The 27,465-nt window shown below is 34.1% G+C and overlaps 1 protein-coding gene across 1 annotated transcript in view; it reads left to right on the top strand.

Moving 5' to 3' along the window:
* Positions 1–27,465, top strand: part of KIF18A (kinesin family member 18A) — a 90,121-nt gene that overhangs the window by 3,118 nt on the left and 59,538 nt on the right. The window contains exons 2-10 of the mRNA XM_082476602.1: positions 5,573–5,945; positions 8,059–8,216; positions 11,191–11,295; positions 11,713–11,823; positions 12,881–13,078; positions 15,394–15,570; positions 16,987–17,061; positions 17,274–17,380; positions 22,627–22,789. Coding sequence (XP_082332728.1) covers positions 5,621–5,945; positions 8,059–8,216; positions 11,191–11,295; positions 11,713–11,823; positions 12,881–13,078; positions 15,394–15,570; positions 16,987–17,061; positions 17,274–17,380; positions 22,627–22,789 — 1,419 coding nt within the window. The 5' untranslated portion in view covers positions 5,573–5,620. The remainder of the gene's footprint in view (positions 1–5,572; positions 5,946–8,058; positions 8,217–11,190; positions 11,296–11,712; positions 11,824–12,880; positions 13,079–15,393; positions 15,571–16,986; positions 17,062–17,273; positions 17,381–22,626; positions 22,790–27,465) is intronic.

Genomic DNA, 27,465 nt, shown 5'->3' with positions numbered 1-27,465 from the left:
AACTGAAACAATAATTGAGAGGTGGGATAACATTTGGAGACAGGGATGGAGAGGTAGAACCCACAAAACCCACAGATGTAGAACCCACAGAACATGGTAAGGAGTTTACATTTTATTCTTATGCTGGGAAGTCATTGGAGCAGGAGAACAAGATGAGGTCCATAACATGATCTGATTGCTTTTGAAGAAGGTATCAGTACATACAATCAATGAATTAAGTAAAATTTATTATACTTTCATATAATCTTTGACTTAATTGGCTTAAACTTTATCTAGGGAGAACAGTAACTAGATATAAGATAAGAACTTGCCTGTTCCACTTGGTTCATATTCACTTGCAACAATTGAAGAGAATTAGTTTTAACACCTCTTCATTAAACATAACAGAAGAATGAGCTTTTCTGTGTAAGTCAGTCTCGCAGAAAATTGAATGTTACCCTTGTTAAGTGATAGTGTTTTAACCATCTTCAATGATTAACATAAAACATGATCTTGCTTTCCTAATTTTGTAAAGAAATTGGGCACATTATTTAACTATTTTTGATGCCTCGGGGTCCTCATTGGAATTTCTTGTTATTGCCAACCATTGTACTCTACTGTGATATGTTGGTTCTCTTGGAGAAGTATATTACATGTTTACCTCTACTCTAAATGGATTTATTGCTTTCTTGAATTCCATGTCTACTTTTTATAACTTATTAATTAATTTATTCATTAATCAAATGTTTGAGAACTTACTATATACCAGGCACACTACAAGAGATAAGGAGGGATATAAAGGTAGAAGCGTACAGTCCTATTAGCTGTTATGTTTTGTCACTTTCTAGTACACTTTTCTAATCATATGCAATAATCACAAAATTTAGAGCTAGAAAAGGACTTTAGATATCATATAGTCCAACCCTGTCATTTTATAGATTACCACTAAAGCCCCTTCATTACTCTCTTTCATACTGTACTTTCTCTAGACTAGACAATTACCTTTCTGTTATAATGAAAATGGCATTAGAAGTGTTTATCCTTAATGTTTTAGTCCCACCAATGAAATCCTACCAGCTTGCTTTTTTGATTCTATCAACAAATACCACTTAAGAGTAGATATGACAAAATTGATCATAGTCTGTGATACTATCTTCTGAATGATCATCTGAAAAGAATTTTTGAATCAACACAGTATTGCACAGGTAACGATATTTAGGCTTTTCTTTTGCCACTTCTTAGTAAAAATGGTTAAGGATATGCTTTCTGTGTGCCTTATTCAGAATCAACTGGATGTCCATCTCTTTTACTTGGCCATGTTAGAAAAGAAAGCAGTCATCATGTTTTAATGTAGGAACAACATTGTTAATCCCTGAAGACATCAGTATATTTGAACATAATTGAGCAAATTTTTACATTCAGTAATTCCCACTTAACTTAAAATCAAATCTGAGCTCTATAATCTGGCATTCAAATCTTCTAGATCCGGCCGCACCTTTATCCAGCTTAATCTTTTTAATACATCCCTCTCCTTTCCCTTTTCTCTCCAGCTGCAGTCAGGACTGAACAAAGCTAAACTGAGCATCTCTTTAGATGCTCCAGATAGAATTACAATCATCTAAAACTAAACTGTTAAACAAAATGAGATTTAAGCAAATTCACCATGCAGCCAGTTATGTCCTCTGTACAAGCTGTTTCCTACCACAGGCTTTTGGACTTGCTGCCTGCAATACTCTTACCCCAGCGTGCCGCTTACTTGCTCAGTCCCTCACTTCAGTGTCTGTAAAAAGTTACCCCACTAGACAAGCTTTTCACAACTGCCCCATCTAAAATAGGAGCCCACACATACACTTCTGACCCTATCTATCCCAAGACCCAGAAAAATGCCTAGCACATAGAAGGCACTCAATAATATTTATTAAATGCACAACTAGTTTTCTTTCCTGAAATTTTTTTTTTTTAACCTGGTTAATAACTATCCATCCTTCAGCTCTCAGTTCCAGTCATTCCTCTAGGAAGCTTTCTAAGAATATCAATCTCCTATTATAGTCTTAGGTAGCAAAGTTAACCTTTACCTGATAGCACTTGTCACAGTTACACCTTTGCATATTTTTGTCATTTTATCAATGTCTGTTTCCTCACTGAGCTGTATGTAATAGTAACAATAATAGCAGTAATAGCAAACAGTTGTAATGCATACTCTGTGCCAGGCATTGTTCTAAGTGCTAATCCTCACAAGAACTCTGTGAGGTAGGTATTATTATTAATCCCACTTTACAGATGAGGAAACTAAACCACAAGGGGGTTAAATAACTTGCCCACTGTCACAGCCAGTAAAGTAGTAGAACTGGGATTTTAACAGTTAACTTTTTGAATTAATGATTAATTAATTAACAAGAGATACCTTCCAAGCTAAGATCTGTTTTTTGTTTGTTTGTTTTGGTTTTGGGTTTTTTTAATTAATTAATTTATTTATTTATTTATTTGGCTGAGTCGGGTGTTAGTTGTGGCACGCGGGATCTTAATTGTGGTGCGCAGGCTCTTCGTTGCAGCACGTGGGCTTCTCTCTAGTTGTGGCACACGGGCTCCAGAGTGTGTCGCCTCTGTAGTTGCGGCACGCAGCCCCTCCAGTTGTGGTGCACGGGCTCAGTAGTTGTGGCACACAGGCTTAGTTGCCCCATGACATGTAGGATCTTAGTTCCCCAGCCAGGGATCAAACCTGCATCCCCTGCATTGGAAGGCGGATTCTACCACTGGATCACCAGGGAAGTCCCCTAAGATCTGTTTTGAAATAATCACCTGATGTTTTATATATGTTTTTTTAACCATTTCATTTGTGTGTATTTTATCTATCATTGAAAAAAAAGTGTATCCGTTAAAATCAAGGCATTTGTTGAACATTTCTAAAAGCTTTTAGAAGTGTGCATAGAGGTTAGTTTTTGGTAATACAAAGAATGTGAGACTCTACTAGCCTTTAATAGACAGGGATCAGAAATGCTAAACATCCTCTAATAACTGGGACAGTTCCGAATAAGGAAGAATTGTCCTACCCAAACTGCCAGCGATAAGCTCATTGGGAAACACTAAAAAGATGGACCAGTATCTTTGGGAAGAAGAGGCAGGAAGGGGGGCAGATAAGGAAGAGAACTGACATTTATTGAATGCCTTCATACACTTAATACTTGTTATCTCTTTCAGCCTTCACAACAGCTATTAGGTATTATTCCTTTTATACAAATGAGAAACCTGAGACTCAGTGAGGCTAAGTAACTTGTCCAAGGTCACAGAAGTGGGGTATAGGTACTCTGTGGGGGTTGGCTAGACAGAAGCTCAAGGGTGAAGAAAGAGCGGAGTAGCAATTCACGTGGGACCTCACTGTTAGAATGCAAATGACCATCCTTTCCTCTTCAGTGTTCCAATTTTGGGGGAGAACAGAGTACTAAAAAGGGGGTGCTGTGTCCAGTGTCTTTTGCTTTTAGATTGCTTTGGCCTTATTTGAATTGTTTCCAAAAGTATATGATTTTATGACATATTTTAGCTTTATCATTGTTGTTATTTCTTCCACTTTAGGAAACAAACAAAATATCTTCTTTTAACTCTTTCCCCCTCCACCCACACCATTTCTTTGCTTACTTTTGCAGTAGTACTTCCTATATTTGCTATCTGAGTCTTCTATTCAGGCCTTTGTCCGACCATTCCATTCCTCCAAAATTGCTCTTGTTTGTCTCCATGTTGCCAAATCCCCTGATTACGTCTTAGTAAGTATTTAACCTATTAGCAGTATTTAGCACAATTGATCATTCTCTCCTCCTTGATTTAAAAGTTCCCCCTAAATCTTAATGCCACGTTAAGCTTTAAAAACTTTGAAGAGATTCAGATGACATTAAGACTCTGAGGACAGCGTTTACTTTCATAACAGCTTTCAGCTGCCTTGACATTTCCACCTGGATGTTGATTAAAATTCTCAAATTCAAGATATCCAGAATGAACTCCTGATCTTCCCCCCAAAACCTGCTCTACCCTCAGATATTTCCATCTCAGCTGATGGCTACTCTATTCTTCCAACACTCAGGCCAAGAACTTTGGAGTTATTCTTGAATCATTTCTCTCATTCCCCACATCTATCTATCAGGAAATTCTTTTGTCTTTACCTTTAGCATACATCCAAAATCTGACCACCACCCTGTTCTGAGTTGACAGCACCATCTCTTGTCTACATTACTTCAGTGGCCCACTAGTTTCTATTTCCTAAAGTATGTCAGCAGTGAAAGTAATCAGATTATGTCACAATACAAAAAATTAAATGACACGCACATACAAAAACTTGATAAATCTCTGAAATATTAGTCAGACCCTGGGCTTCCACTTCAACTCAAACTTTGTAGCTAAACCGTATAAACTCACAGGTATAGACTACCCAAAAAGCTAGCTTTGATTTTTCACAAGGGCTCTGATACTATTTTAGTTTGGATCACAGGAATGGACAAGAAAGGATATCTCAGAATCATATTAAGGTAATGAAGGGAGAGCTTTGGCTTATGAGCTATTTTTAATAAAAGTGATCTTGGCGGCAAATCTCTTGGCAGTGGAAATTGACACAACCAGGCTTATCTCTGCCTGTATCTCAGAGACCCATAGGGTTAAAAATAGTTCCAGGGATGTGTCAGTTAGCTAGCCCAGGTATGAAGGTGACAGAGGTAGTATATTCCCCCAACTGTGTATTCAGAGATGCTAATCTCTGAATATAGATCCTAGTCTCTGCTCTCTAATGATGTAAGTTTAAGGTACATCAGTGACAGGTTCAAAAAGTATGGTCTGACTATATGACTACCTCACATAAAAACAAGAAAAGTAAGGATAAACTAATAAAGATCAACAATTTAGCAACCTCAACTATCCAGAAAATAATCTAGGATCGAAAAGTTAAGACCAAGAAAAAAAAAGAAAGCCTTTTAGTATTCACTAATTTATTTAGTCATCAAGTATTTATAGTATCTACCATGTGCCAGGCACTGTTTTAGGCTTGGAACGCATTGATAAGCAAAACAGATTTAAAAAAAAGAAAAATGCCCTGAAAGGGCTTATAGTTTAACTAGAAGAGAGAAAGTAGACAACAAACATGCTAAATAAGTAAAAAGTACCTATTCTATTAGGAGGTGGTAAGTGCTTTGGGAAAAAGTAGAACAGTATAAGGGCGATTAGGAATTGGGTTGGCAATTTTAATAAGGACAGGCCGAAGGGGCAACATTTGAGCCAGGACTTGAAAGAAGTGAAGGAGTTAGTCATGTAGTTATTGAGGAAAGCACTTTATGATAGAATGGCTAGCAGAAAGATCATGATTGGGGCGCTTGGTGTGTTAGCTGGAATAGAGTGAGCAAAGAGGAAAGCAATAGGACATGAGGTGAAAAATGTAGGCCATTAACAGAACTTCAATTCTGAATAAGGTAACCACTGGATGGTTTTGAACCAAGGATTTCCAGTAACATTTACCAGATGAGTGGAACAAAATTAACACCTTTCTTTATTTAATAAGTACTATATGCTAGTCATTTTGCATACAAGTAGAATTAATATTAATACTTTTTAATTTCAGAGAAATATTCAACCATTCACATAAACAAAGGAATCAAGATAATCAACAATGTCTGTCGCTGAGGAAGACCTGTGTCATCACATGAAAGTAGTTGTTCGTGTGCGTCCTGAGAACACAAAAGAAAAGGCATCTGGATTCCATAAAGTGGTCCATGTTGTGGATAAGCATATTCTAGTTTTTGATCCCAAGCAAGAAGAAATCAGTTTTTTCCATGGAAAGAAAACTATAAATCGAGATATTACAAAGAGACAAAATAAGGACCTTAAATTTGTATTCGATGCTGTTTTTGATGAAACTTCAACTCAATTGGAAGTTTTTGAACACACTACTAAGCCAATTCTTCGTAGTTTTTTGAATGGATATAATTGCACAGGTAATTGTTTCAGTTGGGATTTAATGTTTCCATCTGATTTCAGTTTTATATTAAAACAGACATCTACTTGACCCTTTCTTCTAAATATAATCAATTTTAAGGTGCTTGTTTGCTAAAAATTCTTTAGTAGTTCACTGTAAATGTAGATTTTCTTTGAAATTTAGTCATCATATATAACATATATCATTTGTGAAACTTTTCCTGGGTCTTGCTTTGGTTCCTATAGATGGTCATCCTTTCAGTTTCTTATGTTTTAAAACCATGTGCTTCTGGTAATTGATGCCAGATTTCTCACAATTTGTATTCATACATATTCCCAATGTTCACCTATACAACTGTCTATCCCTGGGGAATAGCGGGACATTTCTGAACATTTGGCAATTTCTTCATAGCACCATTTTTTCTTTGTAGTACCTTGAAGTAAAAATTTTTAAAGCCCATGTTGAGTATCATGAGTATCATGCTGTTTTCGCATATCTTCAGCCCAAAAAAGCATCTTTAGTGCTCTCGATAGACCTATAATAATTTGCCTTTCAAAATGGCTATGTTGATTTCCTAGAAAGAGAGATCTCCAAAATGCCAGTTAATTGAATGCTTACCAGGCACTGCACACCATTATTAATATCTTATTTTCGTAGTTACCATAATTTATGGCATTTTCTTTAACACACCCCAAAACTGTTACATGTTTCACTGTCTTTCACTGACTCATTCACTTTTATTACAGAAGACTTACCCTCTAGGTCAGGCAAGAATGGAATGTGGTTTATTGATTAGACCTGCTTTGAGTCTCATTTTTAAGCTGATATTCTTTTCCTCATTCATGAAACTTCATATTGTCTCTAGAGATTTAAAAAATTTCTCTTGACTCCAAATGAAAAAATCTCTACCAACGTAATACTGAATCTTTGGTTTCTTCTTGGTTTTACTTTATATTATCCAGCTATCTTAAGACTTCTTGATGTACTACTAGCTTATAGAAAATAGAGCAAAATGAAACATGCATCAGTTTAATCCATTCTACTGAAAAGTATTTTTGTAGTTTGTTAACGAACTTAGCAGAGAGATTTAACCTATAAAAAAAATTCTCAAAGACTTATTGCTTTAACTGAATATTATGTTGGGTATTTGCAATATGTTATTCAGAGTGGTTTTTTTCTTTGTTTTTTGCATTTGAAGAAATGCATCACTGTTCTACTGTACTGGATAGAGTCTTGAAAACAAAGTAATTTGTCTAAAACAAAGATTTTAAAAGGAATTTTATAAATGGCTTTTATCTGGAATTCAGCAAACTTGTATTGAGTACCTGCTTTGTGCCAAGTCACTTGCAAGGTGGGAAGGATACATAGCCTCCACTTTGGTGGAGCTCACAGTTAGAAATACAGTATGATACATGCTAGAGTAAAAGGATGTAAGCATACACTGAGGGCTCAAATGAGAGAGTAGCCACTTCGGCCTAAGACAGTTAGGGAAGGCACAGGAAAGTGACTTCTGTGCTGAATATTTAGTGCAGGTAGAAGTTTTCCAGCTGGATTAAGTAGAGGAACTCTCCAGGACAAAGGCAATGGACTCAAAAAGGAGCAGCACATGCGGAGAACTTCAGATAATCTAGTATGCCAAAGCACAGCAAGGAAGAAATAGTCTGGAGAGATATCCAGGAATCTTCCCTTAGAGTCACTAGTAATATTTCTAGGTGAAGAATTTGAACTTTCTCATATGGGACTGTGCAACAATTAAGAAGATTTAACATATTCATATTTCGTTTTCTTAAAAACAACTGTACAAATTCTAAGGGATTTGTTAAAGAAGATTGAGACTAATGGGTAGGGAGACTGATAATTGATTAAAATTTGTGATTGTTGTTGAAGAAAGGGAGCATGTGGGGGGGCGGTTGGGTGGGTGAAGGTACCATTCATCAATAGAGAATATAGGAGTAAGAGTAGACTTGTGCTGAAATTGCCAGGATTTAAAAATAAGACTATAAATTAATTTGGATCTGTTGGATTTAAAGTTACTGTTCAGGATATCCAGATGGAAGTATTCACTAGACAGTAGATACAGTAATGTTATATGTCATAACAAAGAGCTTTGATCCCTTTTCATAAAAACTCAGTACTTGCATATGGTGCCACTGGAGCTGGGAAGACCCACACAATGCTAGGATCAGCTGCTGAACCTGGAGTGATGTATCAAACAATGTTAGACCTTTACAAATCCATGGATGAGATTAAAGAAGAGAAAGTATGTAGTACCGCAGTTTCCTATCTGGAGGTAAGTTGGCAATATCATTCTTCAGATTAATCAATAGTATTGAGAAATCTTTTTCTAAGAAGTTCCATGGTCCATTCAAATTATTCTATCATGCAGAAATTTTCTTATGAATATATAAAATCATTACAATTCCTAGTCTTAGGTATTTGTTATGGATCTTACTCTTTTTCTGTTAAGCATTTTATTTTGCCATAACTTCTGACTTATACAGAAGTAGCAAGATTAGTACAAAGAACTTCCAGATACCCTTCATCCAGATTCCCAATATGTTAACATTTTACTACCTTTGCTTTCTCTCTGTGTGTATGTATTTTTTTTTAACTGTTTAAGTTACAGACTTGTAAAAACAGGAAATTTCTTAAATAACCACTAAATAGTAATCAATATCAGGAAATTAACAATGATACACCTTTATGTAATCTATAGACCTTAATGAGATTTTGCTAATTGTTCTAATAATGCCCTTTATTGAAAAGAAAATCTAAGATCGCAGATTGCATTCATTTGCAATTCATCTGTTTAGTCCCCTTAATCTGGATTTTTTTTTTTTCTCTGTATTTTATGTTGCTGTTGTAAAACTTTTAGTTTGGATTTGTCACGATTACATTCAGGTTATGCCGTGGCAGGAACACCACAGAAGTGATGATGAGTTCTTCTTATATAACATGTCAAGAGTCTTATATAATTAGTTAGTCCCATTACTGGCTATGTTAACTGATCAGTTTCATTATGCCGGTGTCTGCAAAGTTTTTCCACTGTAAAGGTACTACTTTACACTTTATAATTAATAAGTAACTTGTAGGGAAACAATGTAAATATCCTCTGACCCCTCAAACTTTAATTTGTTAGTTTTAGCATCCACTGATGATTCATGCCTGAATCAATTACTATCATGATGACAGATGATACTGATTTTTAAATTCCATCATTCCTTCTACATTTATTCATTGGCTTTCTACTATAAGAAAGAGCTTTCCCTTTCCTCTACTGTATCAGTGTAGACTTTTGGATTCTTAACATTATTCAGTAGATTATAATCCCTTTCTCTAAGCAATTTTTGTATGCTCAAATTGTGCCAGATTTGGCTAGGTGAGGCTCCTTAATGCTGTCTCTTGTGTTTTTTTGACATACCCCGTCATTCTTTGAGACCTCCTAACCTCTTAATAGCTGACATTCAACAAATCATAACTAAGTTACTGGCACTCTAACTTTGTGTTCAGGTAGTGTTTTAGAAACCAGTGCAGAAACATAAATCCCTGATTTTACTGCCTATTTATTTGTGATGTCAGAGAGTGAATTTCTAGTTTTTACTGCTCTTGTTGACATGTTATTGTTTGGTTTCTACTGAGAGAGTGTCTTCACATTTCAAAAATTGATCAAGATTATGTTGCTAAAAATTTTCTTGTCAGTCTATAGAACTTGGTGGTAAAAGAGAAGTAAAACTCATTTTCTATGGTTATGTATTGAAAAGAATTGTTCTGAACTTAATCAGGAAGAGAGCATGGCAGGATTCATTACTTCTTCCTTAGATCCTTTTATAACTGGGAGAATTTTGAAGTTTGATTATTTTTATAATGTTTTTAATTGTTTTTCCTTTTTTTTAATCTGCTTTCATTTTATTAATGGTAAGGCAATATCTAATCTAACGGTTTTCCACTCAGGCTGTACACCAAAATTGGCTATGGGGCTTTTTAAAAATAGACATGCTTAGGCCTCACCCCCTGGACATTTTAATTTAATGGGTCTGGATTGTGGCTGAGGCATCTATGTATTTTAAAAGCTCCCGGGTGATTTTGATGCATAGACCAGCTTGAGAGTAATTGTCTAATTATATATTTTGTATGATTGAAGTGGATAAGGGGAATCATTTAAAAAGTGACTGTTGCTTATCAGAAGAATAATTACCCAAAAATAATTACCAAAATATTATCTCTTCATATTATCATTTTACTACTTCTAAGAATTTATTACATTTAAAAATGGTTATCATTCATTGTAGAAAATTACACCAGCAATGAATTATCGCTCTGAGCTATTTATTAGAACATGGATATAACTTACACAAAATAATTCTTAAAGACAATTTTATATCTGTTTTTTTAATCTTATCATATATGTGTAATTTTCATTTTGTCGGCACGTAGAAAACATATCTTTAATAAATTCATAAAATCAAGTCAATTGTATTATTACTGTACGTTATTTACAGAAATTACTAAAAAAAAAAATTTCCAGAGACTTAAAACACAGATGTGTATTCAGTGCCATGCAGTAGAGTGAGGATATCAGGCTCTGATCCCTGCTCTGATATGAGTGCTGCGTCTTCTTGTTCTCATGCTATCCTAGTACCTTTGTGACTGTGAACTTGGACAAATCACTTAAACTCTTAGGGCCTCAGTTTCCTCATCATTCAAATTGGGGGAGGGTCCCATTATGGAATTATCATTACGTGTTAAACTTAATGTAATTGAAGGATAAATGAAATAAATATCACTTATCTTTGAGTATGGGTTTTCTTTAACTTTTAAACTCTAAAATTTAAAAAGTTTGGATTACTTGGACATCATGAAACAATAAATATCTTCTCCAGTAAGAACCATGGTACTTCCATATAACTTACATTTCAGATTCACTAGAGTTTCCTAAGACTGTGTGTCCGTATATTATCAGGAAATAGGAAAAGACAATTCCAGCTATCCTATTTCTGTTTCACTGTGGTCATCAAATTGGGAATTATGGGAGGAGGGTATAATGACTCCACCTTTAAATTTTAAGTTCAAGTGCTGGTAATCAAACTCTTCCATTTTCTCAGATGTTAGGAAAGTAATAGCAATGTGTGATAGAAGGGGTGAGATGAATGGAAATGAGCCGCTGCTTCTCTAATATAACCTTAAATCAGCAATGTGTGCATATTTGTGTGATGCTATCACTATTGTTTCGTCATCAATGCTAAAGGAGTTCTTTTTATTTTAAGGTATATAATGAACAGATTCGTGACCTCTTAGTAAATTCAGGGCCACTTGCTGTCCGGGAAGATGCCCAAAAAGGGGTGGTTGTTCAGGGACTAACTTTACATCAGGTATGTTTATAAACTTCTTTTTGGCTTGTTCAAATAGCAAGTATGGTTATTTAGCCATTTACTTATTTTAAAATAATCAGGGTATATCTATAGTCTTGTTTTGTTTTCCTTTAAATAATCAAATGGGCTTTTCTTTTAAAAATCTACTTGAACATTTGATATAGTGTATTATTCTGCTTAATATATTTATATTTTATCTCCTCAGAGAAATTAGATTTTATCTTTTATTTTTCATATAGCACCAAAGTACTAAGCAAATGATACATAGTCAATATTTAATGGGGTTTTAATTTATGGAAAATATTTTCTTACTTTTTATTTTACCTTTAAAAGTTTTCTTGCTTGTTGATGGTTTATTAAAAATTTTAAAGGTCAATGGTTAATTTGTGTATTTTTCTTCTACTTCAACTTCTTTAGCCCAAATCCTCAGAGGAAATTTTACAGTTATTGGATAATGGAAACAAAAACAGGACACAGCATCCCACTGATATGAATGCTACATCTTCTCGTTCTCATGCTGTTTTCCAGGTAACAGGTCACTAGACTACAGCTCTTAAAATTGAATTTAAAATAAATGAAGCAAATTTATGAACGGTAATTTTCACACATAAGAAAATATCTCTTCATCTGTGGACTTCTCTACTTCTCAGCACTTCCTTTACTTTGCAGCTTTGAGAAGATTCTATCAAGAATATTTAGAATTGAGATGATGTAAGTTAGATGTAAATTTTTACCTGTGTGAAAATATGATAGTAAAGTGGTAGTATTAGAGGTTTTCTTTCCTTTTCTTTAATTGGTGAAAATATTTAATCTTTACAAAAGATAGTCTTATATTCAGAGCAGACTTTCTCTTTATAGATCTAGATTTACAGAACCAATAAATTGGGGAGATACTGATTCACTTTTTAAAAGATTTCACCATAGTGACCATGTAAGTAGTTGCATTCCTTAAGGAAGTGTGTGATTCAGTTGATACAGTGCTTTTTAGGAATACCATTCTAGAAAAACCTAAAGCATAGGGTAGTAGTTATTATTTGTAGTTTCTAGTTCTGTTAAAATTCAAATGATTATACAACTTTATTCTGGATTATGCTTTGTGGAACTCATCTAATAGAAAGAAATTGTTGTAGTTGAAAGAATTCAAATCAAGGGAAACCAAGTCATTCGGAAAGTCTCTAGTCCACAAAATTTTTTTAATCTTTTCTCTTCTTACCACTGACTCTTCATTTATCAGTAATCTTGAGAGAAATCTTTATCGGGGACACTGAGATTTCCCCAAAATGTCTTAGACCCTGCTTTTAAGGTTACCAGAATACAAGTGGCAGTTGTTTTGACCTTCTATCAAGCCAGGAGTTATTTGCCCTCCAGTGCACATATAGGAAGTCTTTTCGTTTTCAAATTTTTCTCAACTTTGGTAATTACTTCTGGTACTGTTGGATATCAGCCAGTCAAGTTATACCTTGTTCAGTATGTCTTAAAAATAAAAATAATTGATTTCATGCTCTTTTAAAAATAAAGTGTATTTCTTTTTTAATTTTGTTAAATCTAACCCTCATTTTCCCTATTCTCCTGTAATTTCAAAAAGATTTATTTGAGACAACAAGATAAAACAGCAAGTATCAATCAAAATGTCCGAATTGCCAAGATGTCACTCATTGACCTGGCAGGGTCTGAAAGAGCCAGCTCTACCAGTGCTAAAGGGACCCGGTTTATAGAAGGCACAAATATTAATCGATCACTTTTAGCTCTTGGGAATGTTATCAATGCCTTAGCAGATACAAAGGTAGGTACTATCTGTTTATTTAAGTATTTTGAAATACTGAAATGTGTATATGTCCCAGAAAGATATTATTTAATATAATTGTCTTAAAGATCTATTATAAATCAAATTTCAAGAATGTAACAATAAGGTTTACATAAAGAGCAAAGACCTCAGAGAACCTAGTATATCAGATAAAGCTATGCGGTTTTTTTTGTTTGTTTGTTTTTTATAAATTTATTTTTTATTTATTTATTTTTGGCTGCATTGGGTCTTTGCTGTGCATGGGCTTTCTCTAGTTGCAGCGAGCAGGGGCTACTCTTCGTTGCGGTGCGCGGGCTTCTCACTGCAGTGGCTTCTCTTGTTGCGGAGCACGTGTTCTAGGCGTATGGGCTTCAGTAGTTGTGGCACACAGGCTCAGTAGTTGTGGCTCGTGGGCTCAGTAGTTGTGGCTCGTCGCCTCTAGAGCTCAGGCTCAGTAGTTGTGGCACACGAGCTTAGTTGCTTTGCGGCATGTGGGATCTTCCCAGACCAGGGATAGAACCCATGTCCCCTGCGTTGGCAGGCAGATTCTTAACCACTGTGCCACCAGGAAAGTCCCTGTTTGTTTTGTTTTTTAACTTCTAGCTTTATAATCAGAATTGTTGAATGAAAAGTATTGAATATCAGATTGATAGTTAATATTTTATTATACCTTCTCATCATTTATTTTGAATTTGATTTTTTTAAATGACCATTTAATGATCACTATACAATAAGCATGATAATTGAATTGGCATGAAAACAAAAAGCACATTTTAGAAAAACTAAACTCTGGTCTGGTTAGTATTTTATATATATACTATAAAATTGGTTTAAATATTAAAGAGAGTTGATTTTTCTTAAAGAGGAAGAGGAGTTAAAATGTAATTAAATTACCTAATAGGATAATGTTTGCTAGATGCTTCTGGGGCATTAAAAAATAGTTTACATCTACTGTATGCCAGAAGTGCTTACAGGAACACAGCATATTTGATAACTTCTGTATTTGTAAAAATGACTTCCTTTTTTCAAAGTTAAAATATGATAATTTAAGTTCAAGCCAGGCTCAGAAGCTTTAGGAGAATTACTGTTAAACTGTTCAAAATGTTGCAATTTGATAAAGTATGAAGTACATTAAAATGATTTGGGAAGTCTTTTTTAAAAGGGCAAGTTTCTGAAATCACATGAATATTACAGAAGCAAAATATATTTTGTATTCTAAGTTGAAATCTCAAAACATATAAGCAGATAGCATGGTATAGAGACTAATTTCCTAAACTTCAGCCATTCATAGTATTTTTTCCATATACTGACTAAATTTTTAGTAATTGACTCCTGTTGAGTCATTTATTAGTCAGTGTTTAATGCATGTCTTGTACATGCAAAATCAATTCAAGTAGCACCAGCTGTGCACATTCCACACTGTTTGGGAAAGACTGCTATGGTGGAAAGCATAGTACTACTGGGAGTTGGGAGACTAGGGCCTGTTTGTAACTCTGTGGATTACCAGCCATGTGACCTGAGGCAAGTTATGTCACTTTTTGCTTAGCTTCATTTTTCTCTTCTGTAATATGAAAGATTTACACTGGATAGCATAAGGTTGTTTTTAGCTTAACATTACACTGCTCTGTTTCTATATGGAAATGGTAGTGTTTGGAAATTTTTTTACTTTAAAATCAGAACTGTATCTTTTAAGTAAAAGAAAACCTAGAAAAATTAAGTTCTCTTAGAACTGTGGTTGTGCTTTCAGATAAATATCTGTAAGATTATGATTATAATTTATTTTGTATTCATGTTAGATGGTAATTTAAAGAGAGAAGTAGCTCTATGCCATACAGAATTCTTACTATGCCTCTAGTATATTTCTCTAGGGCATATATTACTTTTGTATTTTAATTTCTTTTTAAAAAATGGAGATTTTTTTTAATAACCATTTTGTTTTTTAATAGTTTTAGATACAGGAAAGTTGGTAAGATAATACAGGAAGATTTTATTAAATATACCCCACACTCAGTTTCCTCTGTTGTTAACATCTCACATTAATATGATACACTTATCACAACTAATGAAACAATACTGATATTTTATGATTAACTAAAGTTCATACTTAATCAGATAGAGATATAATCTTTTAATGAGAAATTTGTTTTATATATTCACTGAATAGCTCCATAAGATTCATTATCATCATTTCGGTCACCAATTATATCATAAGTCTGGGCAAAGTTGAGCAGTGCTTAAATTCTTATAGTGAAATGGTAGCAGGTTTACATTTGAATGTGGAAAATGACATAAGAATTCTTTTTTTGTTCTTTCAGAGAAAGAATCAGCATATTCCTTACAGAAATAGTAAGCTCACTCGCTTGTTAAAGGATTCTCTTGGAGGAAACTGTCAAACTATAATGATAGCTGCTGTTAGTCCTTCCTCTGTGTTCTACGATGACACCTATAACACTCTTAAGTATGCTAACCGTGCAAAGGACATTAAATCTTCTGTAAGTGTGTTTACTCTGCCTTTGTCGTAAGAGTACTGGGTGCATTTTTTTCTTTTTTATACTTCTAGCAAAAGATGAATTAGAGATGTACTTCTACTAATGAGTTAGGAATCAGGGCTAGAAATGTCTTTACTAATCTGGTTAATTGAGCATTCACTGGGACAATTAAACCATTAAGCATCTTGATTATATATATAATAAATACTATTATTTAGTCTTTTGGGGAGCTAGGATGTTTTAGTGACTTTCTTTCTAACCTTTTTCACATCGTGGTACGTGATATTTTGATGGCATCCTGGTGTAATTGGTCAAGGCTTTAACACATTTGTTGCAGGCAAGGCTGATGCTCTTCTGTAACCCAGCACCAACACTTTCTACCTGAAAACCTTGGACATGTTTGCTAATCTCTCCAAGGCTTAGTTACTTCATCTGTAAAGTAGATATAATATCTGCCTCAGTTTATAAAGTAAATAGCTCTTTTAAAATAATTTATTGTCACATTCATGATATTGATGTAACCAATCTGTGTAGCTAGAGCAATATAATAATGATTGGTTAGGTTGGTATTTTTGCCAATAATTTGGGGTAATTTTTTAAAATGTAAGTCAAACATGATGTATGTGTGAAATCACAGGATCTCAGGGTTGGAAGAGACCTAGAGTTCAGCTGGTATGATGGCTTTTTTTTGGGGCTTACCCCTCTGCTACTCCCATTGAATGAAGATAAGTGGGTTATTATCTTCCTTAGAGAAATATTTATATATTGTTTATATAATAAATTGGGAAAGGTTGTACTGTATTGGGTATACAAAGTTTTTTTTACACAAGTTTTTCATGCAGTGCTTACACCAACTCATTGAGGAAGACATTTTTAGCTCTACTTTACAGTTGAGGAATCACATGGTCAGAGTTTTAAGTTAAGTGAAAAGTGGGCAGGGCCTCAAAATCAAGTATTTGGATTACATGTTTAATGTTCTTTCCACTATTCCATAGCTGCCAAGGGGCTCATACTTTTATAAAAAGGATAAAATATATTAAGAACTCATTAAAAACTACTTGAACTTACAAATGGGTGGAAATTTAAATTATCTCTTTATATCTTAAAAGTCAAAGGACCAGAAAAAGAAAGTGGGCAATTTTTATGTGAATGACTGTTTTGCAAGTTCTTTAAAGTACCTTTTCTCAGATAGTAAGGGACTTTCTTTTATAAATTCAGTATTAATGTGCTCAACATATACTCTTGTCATAGATTTTTAAACATGAACATAATTGATTATGATTGTCAAATGATTGTAATTGTCGCAAATTCTGGATTCATGGAACTGAATTAATGAGGCTATAATGCTATTTTGTTCATGTATATAACTGTGATTTTTATCTCTATATATACGCAATCACAATTTCTGTCTTTTAACAGTTGAAGAGCAATGTTCTTAACCTCGACAATCATATAACTCAGTATGTAAAGATCTGTAATGAACAGAAGGAAGAGGTATGTCTCCTCTTTACATTGTTGCTAATCTCCCTCAATTCCTCATTTATGGGATTCTGCAATCTTTACTGTCTAAAACTTTGATTTGCTTTTCTATTATAATTGAAATCTTGATTGTTCAGTTATTTTTCACAGCTGAAATTTTTCTGTGGCCATGTATAATGGAGACAAATAATTTGTTTTGTATTTTAACTACTGTTTCTCTCTACTAGATTTTAATGTTAAAAGAAAAACTAAAGGCCTATGAAGAACAGAAAGCCTTTACTGATGAAAATAACAAAGTAGTGATTTCAAACCCTCAGGAAAAAGAAATTGAAAGGTAAAATTGACATTAAGATCTGAGTTTGAGGATTTTTGTGAAATTTGGTCAGCTATTTAAAGTTTAAAATTTAGTCAGATATTTTGTTATCACCATCATTTGTTGTATGTCTTTATATATTCTCAACTGAATTCAGGAAGTCACTGAATTGGTCTTATATTGCACACGTTGGAGGTCAGGTAATGTTAATTGTGATTATACAAATAATGAGAACCAGGTCTTAGGTATAAGATGGAGAAAGTAAGCCAATTATGCCACTTATGAAATTGGTTTTTAGTAGTTTCCATATTTTTCTTCTTTGGTGTCTTACTCCCTTCTGGCTGCTATAACGAAGTACCACAGACTGGGTAGCGTATAAACAAACAATCAAAAAGTTATTTCTTATAGTTCTGGAAGCTGGAAGTCCTAGATCAGAGTGCTAGCATGGTTGGTTGAGGATCTTCTTCTACATTGTAGACTTCTCCTTGAATCCTCACATTGCCAAAAGAGAGGGAGATCTCTCTGGAGGCCCTTTTATAAGGGCACTAATCCCATCCATAGGGTCTCCGCCCTCATGACCTGATCACCTCCCAAAGACTCCGCTTCCCAATACCATCAGCTTGGGTGTTAGGTTTCAACATATAAATTTGGGGGGACACAAACATTCAAGCAATCGCATCTGGCGTTATCATTATTTACATGGTTCATGTAAATCATACCTACCCTTTCCTGACTTTATATAACTCTAATAATCCACTTAATTGAGTTTAAGATGTTAATTATTTGAAGGGACATCTCTCAGTGATATAAATTGACACATAAATATGATCTGTTCCCTCTAAGCTTTTAGCAGGTAAATTTTAAAAAAAGAGCTGTAATACAGTACTTGCAAGTACTTTTTTCCTAAGCAATTAAGACAATTTCCAAGTTGTCCTGATGGGACAATAGTTCAAAAGCTGTAAATCTTGAGTAGTTCTAAGAAGACAGTAAGGAATTCTTGGATCAAGCAAGTTTGAAAATTATTCCTTACTTAAGGAATCTAAGAGGTTCCCAAAGTACATCAGCATATTAAAAGCTCTAAGAGGCCCTGTAGGAAAGGAATCTGTTCACCTCTTATTAAAATTGAGTAATTATTCTCCAAAGCTAATTTTCTATTATCATTAGTATGAGAAACTAACCACATCTTAAGCCACTGATTATTCATACTGTTTTGGAACTCTTGAGTTTGTAGAAGATGTCTTAGGGTACATAAGGAAGACTAGTTGGCAGTGATTTTCAACCTAGTTTCAAGTACAACACTTTTTAAAAATTGGATTTGTGTATTGACGTTTATATAAAATATCCTTGATTTGAAAAAAATCATTTTTTCTGCCTCAGTTGACCCCAGATGCTAAGATAACTTCTTCTAATAAAATAACACTTTATGTTTGTAGCTGGCTTTGTAGATTTTGATGATTTTTAGGCCCACATTAATTTCATCTGATCACTACAACAACTCTGAAATTTGAAGTGGGGTATTGTTTTCTAACTTACAGATAAGGGCAAGAAATATATATCATCTCTTTCAAGTATTAATCCTTTGCTCCCATGCTATGCTATTTCACAAATACCATAAGAAGTAATTAAACAGTTATTTCTCTCTATCAATGACAATGAGTCCATTTTTCATATAGCATAAAGTAGACCTATGTATTGTTATAGTACAATAGCTCTGTTTATACCAGAGATTTCCAAAAGTGTTTAAATTATTTTCTATTAAGCCCCCTAACAACCCAAGATAAAGTTATATTTAATAGTCTTATGATGCTTTTTGTTATATTCTACTAATTTTACAGTGTCTTTTAAAAAATAACTTAAGCAAAATGATTCCTCATATTCCTTTAATCTTAACAATGAAAGCTTTTAACTCTGGTATATTATTAGTTGTGTTATTATATTTTGTTAGTCAAATGTGGGATTGGTCCTCATGCAACCAGATATCTTGTCGTTGATGCACGTTTCTTGAAAATTAAAGCAGTCACCAACTGCTCAAATTTGGAGTCGTTGCTTGCATAAAATTGCTCAGCGGTGCTTAACCAGATGTAGTTACCAATTAAAACCTTACAAATTGCTAGACTTTTCTGGAGTTGATGTGGCTTTAAGTCATTGACTCTTTCTTTCTGGTAAAATGATTCAAGAAGGAGATGGCCTGAGCTATGAAATAAACACTTATTTGGATATTTTTCGCATTTCAACTTGACTTAACCAACAATAAAAACTTTGAGTTTTAGTTCACTCAACAGGTTAAATAATTTACTTGTGTTTATAAAGCAGGTAATAATAAAATTATATACCCCATAGCCTTTGTCATTTTCTCGCAAAAGTATCTGTCTCCTTAAATAAATATATGGAATGCCTTTTATCATATCGCTCATACTTCACATAGAATTTTTTTAATGCCATGAATTTTCAGTGTCTTTAAAAAATAACATTTTTATGAAGTTTAAACAGATAAAGGGAAGAATATACAGTATTTGCTCTCTATTAAAGCTATTTGGAAAGATAATATTCAAAAAATCAAAAGAAGAAAGTACAGTTGTTCTTTATACAGAGTAATTATAAAACTTCACTTGTGACTATACCAAGAAAATTGTCTAGAGTTTATCATATGTCACCTAAAATTATTGGCAAAGATTTTTGTTTTCTAGCTATTTGAATGTTTTAAATGACTAGAAAATAGTTATTATTAGCCAATCCCTTAGGGCTCTCTGTTTTAAAAATGACAGCTTTTTTTTTAAAAAAGAGCTCTCTAGAAACCTTTGATACTAATTCCCTTCCTTCCATCCTAAACTATACACCACCAACTAAAATAAATCTGGACCATAACAGTTTGAAATTGACAAATATTTAACTATGTCCTTGGGTGAAGTGTTCCAGAAAAATTAAGAAATTATCTTTGGGTGTAACCTAAAGATAACTTATCAAATCATTTACTGGCCTTAGCCTTGTTGTAATATCATACAATGAAATTACAATGTCCATACATACTTCCTATGAAATATTTATCAGTTTGACAAAACTGCAGTAAAGTCGATGTATTGTGGTTTATATTCATTCTCAATAGTTTCATTAAGAACTACTGATGTAAATTGTCAGTGTTTTTACCACAGATCCTTACAAATATATCTAAAATTCTGGCCAAAGAAACTTTATTTTTAAGCGCATATACTTTGTTACCATTTTATTTTAAAAGCTTCAAGTTAAGTTTTCTTTGAGGGAAAAATTGTTTGCCTATGTGTGATTGCTTATACTGTTACTGTAGCTCAGACCTGATCTGTGACCAATATTCTGCTGACCCTGGAGAATGCAGGATTGCAGGCTCCTTTTAGGGCTTTCATAGAAGTGATTCAGCTTGAGGTCTTTATGCATTTGCAGGAGATGTGAGTCATACTCCCCAACTTTGATTCCCTATATCTATATTGCCCTTTGGAGGAAGCACAGTGGAGGGGCTTTTCCTAGATTTACCACATTGTAAACTTGGATGTTTTGGGTCCTGGCATTGTCAGCTGACTCTTAGCCAGGCTGTAGGGGGTACCTAACCATATGGTGTGTTTTCACTGTAACAAGTTCTAAAGCTCAAATCTGGCTATCTCACTTTCCCTAGGGCGCCATAGAGGCACCATATGATTATGCCACCCACTGCTTATTTCTTCACAGAGAGCCAACACCAAAAGAACACATAATACTGTGTTGCTTCTGAGGCCTTATGAATTGGGAGAGTACAGGTCCACATTATCATCCTTTTCTTACATACAAAATATTTTATTTTTGGTAAGCTACTGGATTATGCAGACAAAATACAGTGTATGACTAATACCATAGGCCTTAAAATACCTATATCTTTTAATAACATGATCTTTGGAGGAGAGAGAGAGAAACCCAGTGCTGTAAAAATAAAGTTCAGAACCCGTTCCAAACATTTTTGTTATTTGATAGGAAACAGTCACTCAAACCTATTTACTGTTTATCATTGAATCTAATTCTATGAGTGTGGTGTATATTCTCTTGTTCACGCATTTCTTTTTTTTTTTTTAACATCTTTATTGGAGTATAATTGCTTTACAATGTTGTGTTAGTTTCTGCTGTATAACAAAGTGAATATATGTATACATATATCCCCATATCCCCTCCCTCTTGCACCTGCCTCCCACCCTCCCTATCCCACTCCTCTAGGTCGTCACAGAGCATCGAGCTGATCTCCTTGTGCTATGCGACTGCTTCCCACTAGCTATCTATTTTACGTTTGGTAGTGTATATATGTCCATGCCACTCTCTCACTTTGTCACAGCTTACCCTTCCCCCTCCCCGTATCCTCAAGTCCATTCTCTAGTAGGTCTGTGTCTTTATTCTCGTCTTGCCCCTAAGTTCTTCATGATCGTTTTTTGTGGGGTTTTTTTTTTCTTAGATTCCATATATATGTGTTAGCATACGGTATTTGTTTTTCTCTTTCTGACTTACTGCACTCTGTATGACAGACTCTAGGTCCATCCACCTCACTACAAATAACTCAGTTTCGTTTCTTTTTATGGCTGAGTAATATTCCATTGTATATATGTGCCACATCTTCTTTATCCATTCATCTGTCGATGGACACTTAGGTTGCTTCCATGTCCTGGCTGTTGTAAATAGTGCTTCAGTGAACATTGTGGTACATAACTTTTTGAATTATGGTTTTCTCAGGGTATATGCCCAGTAGTGGGATTGCTGGGTCCTATGGTAGTTCTATTTTTAGTTTTTTAAGGAACCTCCATACTGTTCTCCATAGTGGCTGTATCAATTTACATTCCCACCAACAGTGCAAGAGGGTTCCCTTTTCTCCCCACCCTCTCCAGCATTTATTGTTTGCAGACTTTTTGATGATGGCCATTCTGACCTGTGTGAGGTGATACCTCATTGTAGTTTTGATTTGCATTTCTCTAATGATTAGTGATGTTAAGCATCCTTTCATGTGTTTGTTGGCAATCTGTATATCTTCTTTGGAGAAATGTCTATTTAGGTCTTCTGCCCATTTTTGGATTGGGTTGTTTCTTTTTTTGATAACTGAGCTGCATGAACTGCTTGTGTATTTTGGAGATTAATCCTTTGTCAGTTGCTTCTTTCGCAACTACTTTCTCCCATTCTGAGGATTGTCTTTTCGTCTTGTTTATGGTTTCCCATGCATTTCTTTAAGTAAACTCTGCATTATCTATCACAAAATACTGAGAGTCTATGTGTTTTATTTTTGGTAGATTTCAAGAAATTCTGAACTGCTTGTTCCAGAATCGAGAAGAAATCAGGCAAGAATATCTGAAGTTAGAAATGTTACTTAAAGAAAATGAACTTAAATCATTCTATCAACAACAGTGCCATAAGCAAATAGAAATGATGTGTTCTGAAGACAAAGTAGAAAAGGTATTTAACAACTTTATCATTAAATTGTAGAGAATGTAAAAACATGGGGACTTATAATTCTAGAAATTTGATAGGCGATGTTGCTTAATCACCCATTCTCTACAAATACCTAGAAATGCTGGAGGAAATGTAGAAAACATTGTTTTAAATGTATAGTTAAGTCTACAAGAAAAAAAAATTAAATTCCTAGGTGTGAGAAACGAAAAGGAATCAAAACCCCTAAAATCTCAGTTATAACTGTTGCTTCTGTGAGGATGATGGAATGCTTAACAGGTAGTTAACACACTCAGGGAGAGTTGGGTACCAAGGTGGGGCAGTGAGAACAGTCCACCCCAGATGCAGGCAATAGTTTACAACTTAGACCAATGGGAGGTTTTTTTCCTCCCCAGGGAAGAATATTTTGTCACTGACATTGTTACAGTTTCCACTGCATCAGTGCTAAAAAAAAAACCAGATCAACTTTTAATCAGTTTTATTATTTAATGTAGTAGTGCACTGCCCTTCCCCTTCACACACACAGACCACTTTCACTACCCTGCTTTGATGTACGCCACTACTTAGGTAAGGGGCCCAAGGGAGACAGGGAGTTAGAAATGACAGTCCCCACATAAAGCCAGGAATCTCAGAGACCTTCACTCTTCATATTGGAAGTACAGCAGGAGAAGACATTTTACCAACTAGCACAGGAAAACAAGGAACCAAGCCTAGGGTAAGAAAAAAAAAGTCTCATTTGAAGACTGTCATTATAGATATACTTTTCACTATAGATTTTCATTATAGATTATACTTTTATAATCCATGTGTTTTATTTAGCAAATCCCTAAAGTGAGACATCAGCACAGAAAATGGTATCAGAACAGTGATAATCTATAGGAAACTGAGCGGAAGCAATGCAGAATCAGCCTAGTGAAACAGATCCTCAGTTCAAACCACTGAGAGCTCACTGTCCAAAATTACAAAACCCATGATACAATCCTCCACAAGCAAGTCAGCAGACTTAGCAAATATGACAGAATCCCCAAAACGTCAGATACTATAGCAATCTGATAAAACCTATAAAAATGAATAAAGTCATCAAAGAAGGACTTAACAATAAAGGAATCAAAGAAAAAAAGAACATACATATATGAGAAGAAAACAAATGACACTTCCAGAAAGTAAAGATTTATTTACTGAAACTTAAAATTTCAGTTTATGGGTACAATACTAGACAATGATTTAAATACTTCACATACATTAACTCATTTAATTCTCAGAAAATCCTGTGGGCTATGTGATATTATTATCCTTGTAATTAACCAAGGTACAGAGAAGTCATTCTGCCAAAGATTACCCAGCTCATAGAGTCAGAGCTATGATTTGAACTCAAGCCAGCTGATTCCAGAGGCTGAGCTCTTATCCCTGTCCTTTTATGCATGTTAGATATAGCTAAAGAGAGAATTAAAGAACTGGGAGATCTGAGGAAATCACACCAAATACAGGATAAAAAGATAGCAGATGTGAACAGGATGTTGCTATGTGAAAGATAGACTAGAAAGTCATGCATTCATCTAATAGATATTCTGAAGGAGATACATTAGTTCAAAAGAACAAAGGATAATGTGCAAAGTCTAAGGCTCAGAATTTTCTAGGACTATTAAGATGTGAATAAGATGTAAATTCAAGAAACATGAGTTCTAAGCAGGATAAAAGAATGTATACTTGGAGGTGTGCAACTCCAGAGCACCAAAGATCAGAAAAATAAACATTTTGAAAATACTGGATTTCCCCCAGTTTGGTGTTCATTGATGATAAGGTTAATTGCATTTTTAAGTACTATTTTATACTAAGTAGTATAGTGCTTTAAAAAACTAACATTTTAGGTTTTTATCAGCCTATGAAATGGGAAAGATGTGATATGCTAAGAAATTAATCATAAAGTATTAATAAATATATCATGGCTATGAATTTATAAGTAGCTATTAAGCTATATTATCAAAATTAGTAATTTATTTTCTGAGTATGCATTTATTATGCCTTATTGAAACTATTTTTCTTTTAAACCACTTTATTGAGATACATGATTGATGTATGAAGAAACCCATAAATATTTAATGTAGACAACTTGACGGGTTTGGCGATAAATATACACTAGTGAAACCATCACCATAATCTATGCTATAAGCCTGTACCTTACCTCCTAAAGTTTCCTCCCACCCTCTTTATTATTAGTAGTATTATATTAATAACAACACTTAACGTAAGACCTACCCTCTTAGCCATTTTTAAGTATACAACAATAGACTATCATTCAGCTTTTAAAAAAGAAGAAAATTCTACCAATTGCAACAACATAGATGAACCTGGAGGACATGCTAAGTGAAGTAAGCCAGACACAGAGGGACAAATTTTACATGATACCATTTATATGAAAAATGTAAAATCATCAAACTCAGAAGTAGAATCAGATGGTGGTTGCCAGAGGCTGTGGGGAAGGCGAAACCAGGAAGTATGAGTCAAAGAATACAAAGTTTTAGTTATGCAAGACAAATAAACCCTAGAGATCTACTACTGTATAGCATAGGGCCTATAGTTAATAATGTATTGAATACTGAAAATTTCTTTTTAATTTTGTTTATCAAATGCATTTAAAATATTCCTCACATCCTTTTAAGGCAGAAGAAAAATAGAATTTATATCTTTATTTGAAATTTGTTGCTGTAGTTGTACTTTAACTTTCTTGAACTGCAAAATTGTTGCCAGTATTTTTGATGACCTTCATGACTTCCAAATAACAGAATATCTCATAGAATTAATATATCAGTTTGTTGTTGTGAAATCCTTTCATATGTTTGTTAAATGGAATTCTGAAATACTGCTATATTTACCTATTCTAAAAGTTGTATGTATTATCTCAATTGCACTTATTATAGAGTTATTTTCAGTGGGGATAATAATTCTCAGTTTTGTGTAGGTATCCATTAAATAAATATCAATTATCTGAAAGTGCAATTATCTGATTTATTTCTTGAAAAAAGGCAAGAAATTCAGTCATGGAAAACTGATACTGACTTAATATCTCAACTTTTAACAACAGCTTGCTTTGAACACTTTTGTTTATATGCAGAGCACTGTGCTAGACACAATACAGGTTAAAAAAAAGTATAAGACAGTATATGTACTTCAGTAATTTATAAGCTAGTTGGAGCAATAAAATGATATAAAAATGACACAGCACTATATGATTGTGATGTGAGGAGTAGTGCAATAATAAAAACAGCTAATATTATTGAGCATTAACTATGTGCCAGACACTTTTCAAAGTCCTTTGCATGGGTTACTTCATTTAGTATTTATAACAAGCCTATGAGGTAGATCCTGTATTATCACCATTTGTGAGCAGCAGAGATACTGAGAATTCAAGTAAGCTGTCTAGAGTTATACACCTAATTAATGTGGTTGAACCAATATTAAACTCTGGATGTCTGGCCTCAGTCTGCACTTTTAATCATTCTGCTATACTATAAGTACTTTAAGTGCTATAGCCATTCAAAGGAGAAAACAGTGGCTTCCAGTTGTTGTGGTGGAGAAAGGCTTCCTAGTGGAGAGATGAGATTTATACCGGGCATTGCATGAGAATATTAGTGGGAAAAGAATAAAAGGAATAGTGTATTCAAATGAGGACACCAGTTTGACCAGAGCACAGCATATTTGTAGGTCAGTGTATGTGGAAGTACATAACTATACTCAACACTTCTGCCAATTCCCACTGCTTTACCCATAGCAGATATCGTTGATTGATTACAGCACTCTTTTTCTCTGAATCTGAAGTTGCCAGAGTTAACCACTATAAATAGATTGGAAATGGCACATGACATAAGACATATTTTGCCATATTGGGAATTAGTCAATTCCGGATAGAATAAAAGACCAAATTGTGGAAGCTTTGGTTGCCAACAATTATATGGTCTATTTGTGTAGTCAAAAGGCAATCTTTGAAGCAAATGAGTAGTGTATTATCAGAGCTTAGAATCAGATTGCCATTTTTTGAACATTAGAATATTAGTACAATTAGTAAGTTTGGTCTATTTAATCCCAAGCTAATTTAAATCATGGTTATTTTACCCTGTTTTACTTACCCCATTGAATTGTGAATGTGCGTGCTTAGAAACATTAAGACATAGAGTAAGGAAATGGCTTTGGCTGGTTTCTTTAATTTTTTTCTGTTTCATCTTTATTCTGCTTTTTTCAACCCACTTGCCTTTTCTGATATCTCACTTTTGGTCATTTCAATCCATGTTCCAATTTTTATAGTTATTCTTATGAGACTAAGAATAGCTAAGTCTAATAGCTAATGAGACTTACCTAAGCAATGAGAATAAAGCCTCTTAAGTTTATTGGTTGTAAACTATTGAAAAACATAGAAAGACATCTAGAGGCTGAGTTTGTTCTCACAGAAGTGTCAAACTATAGTTTTACTAAATTTTATATGTCTTGGACCCTCTCCAAAGAGGTTTACTCTCATAATTGCTGAAAGAATCTCACTGATTAAGCTATAAATGGTTCTTGAGTATGGACTCTGAGAGTAGTATTAAAGTGAAGTTCTGGGGTAATTTTATAGCCATATAAAGATAATACACAAATTATTTTCAGTGAAATAATCAGTTTACCGTGTTAACGGTCAGTTCTTTTGCACA

This window comes from Balaenoptera physalus, assembly GCF_965194825.1.
Source record: "Balaenoptera physalus genome assembly, chromosome: 10".
NCBI classification, from domain to species: domain Eukaryota; kingdom Metazoa; phylum Chordata; class Mammalia; order Artiodactyla; family Balaenopteridae; genus Balaenoptera; species Balaenoptera physalus.
This window is presented reverse-complemented; position numbering and strand designations above follow the sequence as displayed.